Source organism: Seriola lalandi, unplaced genomic scaffold (genome assembly GCF_002814215.2).
Source record: "Seriola lalandi dorsalis isolate HSWRI2012SDOR001 ecotype SW California unplaced genomic scaffold, Sedor1 jcf7180002054348, whole genome shotgun sequence".
Taxonomy (NCBI): domain Eukaryota; kingdom Metazoa; phylum Chordata; class Actinopteri; order Carangiformes; family Carangidae; genus Seriola; species Seriola lalandi.
In genome coordinates this window covers 54,325-65,110 of record NW_019524901.1, presented here as the reverse complement: position 1 = coordinate 65,110, position 10,786 = coordinate 54,325, and the positions used below count along the sequence as shown (strand labels likewise).

Below are 10,786 nucleotides of genomic sequence, written 5' to 3'. Positions count from 1 at the left end.
TGTGTGTGTGTGTGTGTGTGTGTGTGTGTGTGTGTGTGTGTGTGTGTGTGTGTTTAGTACTCACGGTTCAGGCCGGTGAAGCTGAACATGCCAATCTGCTGGGTGATGTGGTCCCAGGTCCCCGGGGTGCCCAGAGCCTGCAGCTTGGCCTTCAGCTGATCCCTCATCAACAAAACCCGGTCCGCCATGGTCTTCACGTTACCCTTCCTACAAGGGGGAGGAGAGGAGAGGAGAGGGGAGGGGGAGGAGGGAGGTAGGAAGAAGAGAGAGACAGACAATGAGAATAACAGTTCTTATATGTTATACTTTCCACATAGCTAATGCTAACTGTCTCTTATGATAACTCTCTCTTATGCTAAATGGTTCCAGTGCTAACTGGCTGTAATGCTAAATGTCTCATATGCTAAATGGCTCCAATGCTAACTGGCTCTCATGCTAACCGTCTGTAAGGGTAACTGGCTCTAATGCTAACTGTATCTCATGCTAACGGTCTCTAATGCTATCTGGCGCCCATGCTAACTGGCTATCATGCTAAGTGGCTCTAATGCTAACTGGCTGATGTCAGAGGTTATGTACCATTCAGCGAACAGCTCGGGGCAGTTGAGGGTCTTGCTGACGATGCGTGCTCCCTGGGTTGGGGGGTTGGACCAGGTCGTCCTGACGATCTTCTCCATCTGAGACAGGATGCGGGTCAGATTCTCGTTGTCCTGGGCAACCACCGTCAGATTCCCCACTCTCTCATCTGACAACAGCAGCAGAAAGAAGAGGAATTACACAACTGATGTGTATACTGTATGTACAGGTTTTGGCGGGGGTGTTAAAGGGTTAAACTTACTTCTGGCAAATACAATTTTGAGTTTACTAGACCTGGGGGGCACGATGCACACTAAACCAAGCAAGATTAAAGTATGTGTTCAAAATGGCACCTGTTTGTGTGTTACGTGTACTCACTGTACAGGCCGAAGTTTTTGGAGAAGGACTGAGCCACAAAGAGCTCAAAACCCTCGGAGATAAAGTACCGGATGGCCCACGCGTCTTTATCCAGGCTGCCGGAGGCGAAGCCCTGATAGGCCGAGTCAAAGAACACAAACAACTTCCTCCTCTGAAGAAGGAGAGAGAGAGAAATACAAAACATGGAGGGATTTACAAATGTAATAAAGTAAGAATTACATTAATTAGATGTTGAAATAGTAATATCAGCTTAGTTTGCTCCAACACAAACATTATGTGAAGTGTGTACAACTTAAGAAGATTTCTTTTGACAACTCCTAACAAGAGAACACTTCACATTAGCATGTTGAAGACAACACTCATATTCACAATGAGGTTATCAAGACAAATCCAGCAGATATACTGGACACACTTTGTGCTTTAATCAGTGGAAAAGCCTGAGAAGAGTGAACTCATGTGACAGAACATGTTCGAGGCTCTGACATCACTAACACCATCATCACCTGATCTGAGGAACTACATGAACAGCGCTGTCTTTACCTTCATGATCTCTGCGATCTGCTTCCACTCGTCCGGGGTGGGGTCAGTGCCGGTGGGGTTGTGTGCGCAGGCGTGGAGGACGAAGATGGAGTGTTCTGGAGCTTTCTGTTGACGGAGGAAGAGTCAGAGCCAAACGTCATTAAAAATATATGAAACATTGATGTTAGTTTTAACTGTTCCTGTACCTGCAAATATTGTTTTCTTTCTTCTATGTTCTCACTTTTCTATTTTTACCCTTCTATCGCCGTCTGCTGGTTCCTCACAACTGACTGAACAGCGGTCCTGTAGCAGGCTTGCTAAACAAATAGTATGTCAGAAGAATTTTCAGATTTAATATAAAACGGTCAGATCTCCACATCAGAACACAATCAGTAACATACGACAGATGTCCGTCATGTGTGACGCGAGAGGCAAACAAGATTAGAAACAACAGAAGTCACAGGACCAAGTGCAATGAGGAGGATTATTTCACAGTCCAGTCACAGTCAGCTGCCTTCAGAGTCTGTTACTTCCACTTGTGCCTTTTTTTTGTCTTGGATGAAGCACAAATACAAACAACCTGCTTTTTATTTGACTTTCCAGCAGCTTTTTCTGTTGTAAACCTTGGATTTCACAGACAAACTGTGTGATTTTAGCTAACGATTTATTTAAACTGCAACATAACCACAGAAATGATCTTTTACATTCTTGTTTTAAAAGCTGTCACAGGATACCACACCCATCCATATTTTATTTTTTCTGTGGATTCACCGTCATGGCATGAAAGTGACAGTGAGCTCTTTAACACCAGTCCCTCCTCACCTCCAGGTCATCCAGGAGCCCGGTGAGGTCCAGGCCCCTTTTAGCAGCATCCCAGTAGTGGTAAGGCCGGATGTCTTTGAAGCCAGCATCAGCAAACACACCGTTGTGATTCTCTGGGAGGAAGATGTTTAAATCCTTGAATTAGCTGACTGAAACTGACTGAAACACATTCATCCTGAAAACAAACAAACTAACTTATCACATCACACTTTCTTTGCAGCCGACACTAACCCCAGGTGGGCGCTGAGACGTAGACGGGCGTGGCCGTGTTGTTGGTGCCGTTGTACCAGCGCCGCAGGAAATCTGCCCCGATCCTCAAGGCACCGGTGCCACCCAGAGCCTGGACCCCTCCAACCTGAGAGAGACGACAGCAGGAGGGAAACAGGACGGACGAAAAGAGAGAGAGATATCGAGAATCTGGTCAACAGCATGAAAGATTAGCGCAACGTCTTCAGGGCAGACTGGAGGCTACAGTGAGTCACTATCGGAGAGTGAGGAGACTGGCTGCAACAAGCTGACGCTAGCAGGTTAGCATGCTAACTTCAGTAAAGGAATATACCTGATAGAGACAAGATATAACATTGGCGTTGCTCTCCACCTCTTAAGAAGATGAAGTTTGAAGCTGAACTCGCAACGTCTCTTCTGGACTGGTCAGTAAACAGCTGCTAATGCTAACGTTAGCTATGTAGCAACAGTAAAAACTTACAAATAGCTCCTTTAAACCACTGCAACCATGAATCTATATACTGTAGCTAGACTGCAACTAGTTAGTAAAGGAACTGAATATTATTTATTGAGTAAAACAATAAAATCAAAAACAACAATATTAGCCAATACTCACAGATGACTTGTAATTAAAAGTGCTTCAGATGGAGGCAAATCACACAGATACAAAAAGACAGGTACCATACTGCTCTGTGCCACAAAACCTAACCCTGCCAACAGCTCGACCTAATCAAACATCAGGTGAGCCTGCACCACCTGCTGAATGTGTGCGTCTCACCCTGTTCTCCTTGATGGCGGCGCTGTCGTCTCCCAGCGCCACCTTGGAGGAGGCGGAGCGGAACTCTGGCAGGCCGAGGATGGGCAGGTACTCGTGGTTCAGGCTGGCGTCCTCCACAATCAGACGCTCCACCTTCTTCACCACAGGCAGCACCCAGGGCTGGCAGTCATCAGTACGGTAAGCTGTAGGGAACACAAAGCAACACAAGATGATACACAAGCGTTAGCGTTAACGCAGGACGTCACATCTGGATTTCAATCTGGGAAAAACACAAACCAATAAAAGCTTTTGTGCAACATATTAACAGTTATAAATATGTGTTTTTCTATTGTTTATTGTCAACTGACACAATAGCAAAAAAAAAACAAAAAACGTAATATCTACACTGTGCTGCTGCTGTTCTTCTGCTTCCTTTTGCTTCTCAATTCAGTGTGTATCGTCGTGCTGCCTGACACTACAGCACCACTTCTCAAGGCTGAAGATGTTTTACTTCAAAGAGTAAAACAAGATAATCTTTCAGTGTGAAACAATAAAACGAAGCGAGAGTGTGCGAGAGAAACACAGTATTTAATTCCAGGTCCTGTCACGCACTCTGAAGGTCACCCTGAGTAACCAGACTAAACTAAGTGCGTGCGTGCGTGCACGTGCACATAGTTGACTCCTTAAGAACTCGTGCTCCCTCGCACTGTACTGAGGCCTGTGCAGAGCTGGATCAGATATCAGGCCTGCACCACAGCTGTAGACTGTTACTGTGAATCAAAGGGCAGACGCAATCGTACGGTCAAAACAAGTCTGACTGTGGGTTTTGGATCAGTGGATCAGTGGATCAGTGGATCAGCTGGGCGGCAAAATCATTTCAAAGTCCATCAGAGTGACACAGATGTTTCTGCGCCAGGTGAGAGCTGCACACACTTCACACAGAATCTTACTAACACATACGGCGCAGGACACAGCGGTGACATCTACTGATTGCAGCTTATTGATCCTTTTATTTTTACTTGTCAGTTAGCACGATAATGTAGCTGAATCAATAAGCATCTCCTGCCGCTGTAACGGCCGGTGTCCCATTTAACAGAATCCTTAACTTGACAACAACGTGTCAAACAGGTAAGGCTCTCTGGGTAGTCTTTTATTTCCAGTCCAAACTGGTTTGTTCACTCAGATGTGTTTTGGCAACGAGCTACAAAAGTGCAGCAAAGGTCTGAGTCCGTGTTGCATCATTAGAGGTGAACTTTAATAACCCTGTAGGTCAATTTCACTTTAGGATTAATAAAAGAACCTCTATTTATCTAACTATCTATCTGTCATGAGAATGATGAAACACTCCCAGCTACATACAATTACATATTTTCATGGATGACAGGACATTAAATTCCTAGACTTTTTTTTGTGGTCCATGGTGTAAAGACAGTAAAGATGCTGCAGTTCAAGTGCATGGGTGACATCACATCGTGACATTGCAGTACTTGCTTTTGCTTCTTACTATGTTTACTGTTGCACCAAAACACCAAAACAAATTCCTTGTATGAGAAAACATACTTGGCAATAAACCTGATTCTGATTCTGGCAAAAAAGACATGATAAAATCATATACAAGTTACACCCAGGCTAACAGACATCATGTTTTAACCTTCTGTTGTTGTGGTTATTCATAGTTTTATCTCAGCTCCTTAAAGAGTTCAGTTCGTCCAACCCTATGAAAACGGTGTTTAAGATATTCAAGGGCTCTGTTGTTATTAATATTGTTTATTGCACTTGGCTGCAGGTGTACAGCCCCAGTCCCTCACAGGTAACCAAGCAAGCTGCCACCATGTTAACTATTACTGAGGCATCCTGTATTATAAGAGCACGGTGATCTGACAGCTTCAGAACCAGCAGAAAAGGTCTCATTAGATGCTTAACAGAGCAAAAAAGTCTCAGTCCTGTCACCATCTACACCCTGGCTCTGTTTTAGTGGAGGATGCGTTCAAGGACACAGAGCGGAAACAAGTTCAAAACACCTGCTATACGTTTTCAGCTACATCTCGACAAACAGGCTCTGTTTAACCGAGAAGTGACTCACGGACAGCGCAGTCACAAGACGAGGCCCTGCTTGTATAATGAGTGTCGTTTCATCCAGTATCAGAGACGTGACTGATACGTGTAGCTGTCAAAATGAACGGAAGCTAGTTTATGCTGCAGCTCGTTAGCTTCGCAGCTAGCTTGTAGCGAAGGTCAAATCAAAGAGCTGCTAATGTTTGTTAGCATGATAACACCAGCGCCGCTCCGGAGGTGATACACAGATCCTGGTAGCTAACCGAGGCTAGGAAGCACAGCCGGCGGCGGCAGCGTTTGGAGGACTGACACACCGCCACAGCAAGCTAACTTAGCTTTAGCATTAGCATTAGCAGACAGCTACCGTCTCTTACCTCCAACTCCCAGATTCACCTTCTGCGGGTGGCTGTCCTCTCTGAAGTCGGCCGTCAGTTTGAAGACCGCCACGGGAGGGGCCTGCGGGACATCGCTGAATATGGACATGGCTCGGGGCTAAAGCAGATGATCCCGGTGCGGTGCAGGAGGAGGAGACGGGAGAGGGTGCTTCAAGCGACAGGCAGAGAGAGAGAGAGAGTGACACGGGCCGGCTTCACCTTCACTCGGCTAGCTCAGGACAAACTAAACAGAAATAGGCGTCAATCCGACAGCCAATAGGAAGGCACGTAAATCTGACGTAGTCTGAGAGAGCCAATGATAGCAAAGTAATGAAAAATAATAGGCATACAATATTTTGGGTTTGTTATAATTATTTAATTTTATGTAATCAATTTAATTAATTAAAATTTCGATTTAATTAGAATTCAGATTTAATATATTTTTTAATTTACTTTATATTTGTGATAGATAGATAGATAGATAGATAGATAGATAGATAGATAGATAGATAGATAGATAGATAGATAGATAGATAGTATCTATCAGTAATGGCAGCTTTTTCACTCGTTTAAAAGAAAAGATGAGATTCTTTTATAGATAAAAAATATATTAAGTTAGGTAGAAAGGTAAAAGGTTAAAGGAAAAAAAAACATTTCTCTCTGAAAGCAGAAGTAGAAAGTAGCAAAAAGAAACTGCCACTGTAAATAATTACATAAATGAATGTCTTTACATTAATGCTCATGTAGCTATTAATGAAGATGATGATTACAGCCTTTAATTTAGAGTTCAGCCGATACTTGAAATCTGTGCTTTATATAATCACTGAGTCCAAAGCAGTAAACGGTTCAGATAAGCTGAGTGTGTTATCAAACACATCAGAGTGGAGGATTGATGAGTATCTGTGTGTAACGTGTCAAAGCAGGACCTGTGTTCTGCCACAAGAGGTCAGTGTGACCATGCAGACCATGTTTCCATCTTGCTGACGCAATTAGTCAATTAATCAATTAGTTGAAACAATAAGCAACTATGGTTTCACCATTTTAAATCATTTTCAAGTAAAGATGTCAAGTGTGTTTCCAGTTTCAGAGACGTGAAGATTTGGTGCCTTTACTTGTCTTACATTACACTGAGTTTAATATCTTTGGTCTTTAGACTGTTAGTCAGACAGAACAAGCAACTGGAAGACGCCATCTTGGGTGTTGTAAACTTGTTCTGGTGCATTTTTCAGTAGTTTGCTCTGAATGAAGTGAGGAGTTAATATACAGATTAATCAATTAAGAAAAAAATAGCTAATTAAAACAACTTCATATACTGTTCAGTTGTTTCAGCTATAACAGTGGATCTTATTTCAAAAACTGATTAATGATGCTTTGAACGGAAAGTCTTGTAGTCGAGTAAAAGTGAAATATTTGCCTTTGAAATCTGGTGGAATAGAAGTGTCATCAACATCATCACTACATTACAACGCCATGTGTAGGTGCTACAAGCTTCTTCTCCTTCATTCTACTGTTAGAAAACTTTGTACAAACATCCAGGTGTGTTTTCTCTTCCCCTCTCTCTCTCTGTCTCTCTCTCTCTCTCTCTCTCTCTCTCTCTCTCTCCTTTGTTTGATCTGAAGTGTTTGATGAATAGCCTCAACTTCACGTCTGTGCAGCCTCCACTTCCAGCCCTCCTGCAGTTAGAGCAGCATGTTTTTGTGTCAGTGAAGTGTGACACTCACACTCACTCACACACACACACACACACACACACACACACACACACACACACACACACACACACACACACACACACACAGATCTCCTGCAGCTCCCCTCTCACTCTGTCACTGCCTGAGATGATGAGGCCTCCTTCTCTCCTCCACTTTTCCCCTTTTTCCTTTCCCTCTCCAGAAACACTCCGGTGAACCGTCAACAGTGTTGAATTTCAAAGGGGCGAGGGGCTAATGCTCCTGGATGAAGCTGATTGAGTCAATTTGTCGACATGATGGACGTTTTGCGGCCTCGGCTCCTGCTCTCCTGCTGACTGCAGGCTACGGGGCTGACAGAGGCTTTTCAGACATTTCTTCAGGAGAGTAAAGAGAGAGAGAGAGAGAGATGTTTCACTGGCCCGTGAGCGGCAGAGGGGAACGACCTGCTGGACCAAACCTGATCTGACAGATCTGAATCTGAATGTGGATCAGGTTGGTAATAACCAAGTGCAGAGTCAACTGTACTTTACATCAGGAACCATTTCAAACAGGAAAACAAACATTATCTGTGTCAGAATTATAGACAAATAAGAGAGAAATTCAAAGGGGTGGGTTCACTCAAATGCCACTACCCCACATGTACCCAGCTCTGCAGTCTGAATTACATATTAACCTCCTGCAGCTCCATGCTCTACACAGCAGGGCCACTGCTGCAGTGGTGAGCAGCTGTATACATGTACCAGCAATACACCATGATGCACACTGTGCGTAGCTTTGAGCTAAGTGCAGCAGAGACTCATGGGAATGTCTCCGGTTTCACATGTATTTGATCATAAACAAAAGTACTGGACAAAATAAAGTTTTGACCTGATGATGGCAGCAGATGAAAAGTCACCAGAGTCATCACAGTTCATCCTGACGAGGAGGGGAACGTGTTTTATAAGAACCCCACATACATGTGTAGTATTTGAACATATATTGAATTTCCATATGCACATATAAAATAACAACATATAAGTAAAATTACATATAAAAATTTGAAATTGGACAGATAGAGCAAAACTTTTTAATATCTAATGTGTAAACGAAGCCTGAATACTGGCCGAAGATCATAACGTCGAAGGAATGATAATAATAATTAGTGAAAGTCGACCGGTCGGATAATCTGACTTCCTCCAGCTGGAAAAACAAAAGCTGCTACGGCTGCATGTTCTCAGTCAACACCCGTTATCCTGCACCAAGGCCCTCTGAACAGCAGCGGCTGGTGTGTGTGTGTGTGTGTGTGTGAGTGTGTGTGTGTGTGTGTGTTTGTGTGTGTGTGTGTGTGTGAGTTTCACAAGGGCATATAGGGGACAAAGCACCTGCATGGTGACTTTCATACTGTTCCCTCTCACACCACAGCACACACACCATCTCCCGCCAAAATGTTCTTTCAAGCTTCAGATGTTTTCATTCCTCTCCATGTTTCATGTGTGAAACGTCTGAGGAATGAGTGTGTGTGTGTGTGTGTGTGTGTGTGTGTGTGTGTCTCATGTATGGAAAAGTAAAGGAGGGATCTAATGTGTCCTTTCATGTGTGTCAGCCACTGTACATCTGTATTAAGTTGTAAGCCTGTTCTCAGGGGGCTGTTCAGCGCCCATAGGGGAGGGGTCTGAGCACAGGGGTTTCAGTGGGTGTTTAGGGGGGTCAGGGGGGTTTCATTGTCAGGTCAGTAATTATCAGATTTGCCAGGGCCCCGGCAGGAGCAGGACACACACACACACACACGCACAGAGAAATACACACATCTTTACCAGCCCCGGGCCAGCCGAGGCGAGGCTGAGCGAGGAGAGCCGTCAGTGGGACGAGTTGACAGGCCGACCCCCCGGGGAAGACGATAGCCAGCGCTGCTCTGACAGCTGCTTAGTGGGAGATTCTGCCTGCTCATGCTCAGTAACACACACACACACAAACACACACTCCAACAAGCTCTGACACACACATGAAGGAACACACAAGACTAGATTTACACATCTAGATATATACTTCAACATGTGTGCTGCATGTAAGAAAGTACACACGGAAATACACATTAAAAACAGACGTATACACTCAGCAGATGTGACGTACGAACAAGCAAGTTACGTTACAGCAAAGTTAAAGTACGGCTATAATATAAGTAAAGTTAAAGTTATAGTTTAAGTTAAATTATTGTAAGTTATATATGTTACGTTACTTTAAAGTTAAATTAAGTTAAAGTTAAGTCAAGTCAAGTTAAAGTTAAGTTATAATTGCAATAACTATTTTTTGGCCACACAACATCAACCCACAGTTGATACAAGTATTAGTGATAAGTTGTTTGCGTTGTAAGTCCAGTATTCACTCTGTGCTACGTTCACCAGCTCATCTCTAACCAGCGTGAGACTGAAGCAGGACAGTGAAGTTGCTGTGGACCGGACAGTCAAACACTGGGCTGAAAGTCACAATGAACAGGAACCGACCCGGGAACATGAATGGACTGAAATCATCACAGAGACTCCACCAGTCTCTGAGAACAAAAATATCAATGTCATCAAAATAATATAGATAATCACAAGCTTACTATTTTAATATCAGGTGCAGTTTGTGTTTGTGAGTCTGAATTATAGGTGGTCACATCGGTCCTGGTTCAGGTCCATCTGAGTCTTCCTCCTCTCACTTCCTGCCGCCTCTTCACTCTCCTGTTCCCTGAATATATTAGAAACACTGAATAACAGCGAACTACACATGAGCGGGAAACACAGAGCTGTTCCTTACATGTTTTTGAAGGGAGTCTCTTCAGCGTCTGAGTGTCCCTGAAAGCCTCTTTGGTCATCACCTCCCGGACTGTCTGTGGGTCTCTGTGGACGCGGTCTGCCATTGACAGTTAATGGGGTGTGGTTTGTCAGCACGCTATAGGTCCATTTCCTGCTCCGTCAAACCTGAGCGCACAACAACTTGTCAACACAGTCATTTACACTGCAAAGCCAGGATCAAGAGTGTACGCAAAGTGTAGGTTGTGGAGTGTGTGTGTATGTGTGTGTGTGTGTGTACTGAGACATACAGTACACACACACACACACACACACACACACACACTGTGCGGAGTCTGGGTGATCTCTGACAGGAAGTGATCCGTGTTGCTGCATACACATCAACAAACAGGACCTCGGCCTGTAAGGAGGAGGAGGAGGAGGAGGTGGTGGAGGTGGAGGTGGCTGGCTGGGTCAGAGGTCAAAGTGGGAGGGGCCTGTTGAGTGACAGCCTTTAGCAGCAGCGTGTCTGCTGTTTGTTTGACCAGAGGCCCGTCCTGTCATCAGGCCTCAGCTCGAAAGTGGAGAGGAGACGAGAAGACGACTCAGAGTCAGGTTGTTGGGAGGGGGGAGGAGGTGTGT

At 44.4% G+C, this 10,786-nt stretch overlaps 1 protein-coding gene and 1 long non-coding RNA gene across 2 annotated transcripts in view; one reads left to right on the top strand and one right to left on the bottom strand.

Annotated features, from left to right (window-relative positions):
* Positions 1-5,952, bottom strand: part of LOC111656203 (aspartate aminotransferase, cytoplasmic-like) — a 7,968-nt gene extending 2,016 nt beyond the window's left edge. The window contains exons 1-8 of the mRNA XM_023407842.2: positions 5,704-5,952; positions 3,296-3,477; positions 2,524-2,647; positions 2,293-2,405; positions 1,492-1,596; positions 952-1,102; positions 577-742; positions 65-207 (exon numbers count right to left, since the gene is read on the bottom strand). Of these exons, the coding sequence (XP_023263610.1) occupies positions 65-207; positions 577-742; positions 952-1,102; positions 1,492-1,596; positions 2,293-2,405; positions 2,524-2,647; positions 3,296-3,477; positions 5,704-5,812 (1,093 nt within the window). The 5' untranslated portion in view covers positions 5,813-5,952. The remainder of the gene's footprint in view (positions 1-64; positions 208-576; positions 743-951; positions 1,103-1,491; positions 1,597-2,292; positions 2,406-2,523; positions 2,648-3,295; positions 3,478-5,703) is intronic.
* LOC147819037 (uncharacterized) lies at positions 4,110-8,319 on the top strand. Its single transcript, XR_015437348.1, has 2 exons — positions 4,110-4,190; positions 7,597-8,319. It is a non-coding gene; the product is annotated as an uncharacterized LOC147819037 (long non-coding RNA).
* The last annotated feature ends 2,467 nt before the right edge of the window (positions 8,320-10,786 follow it).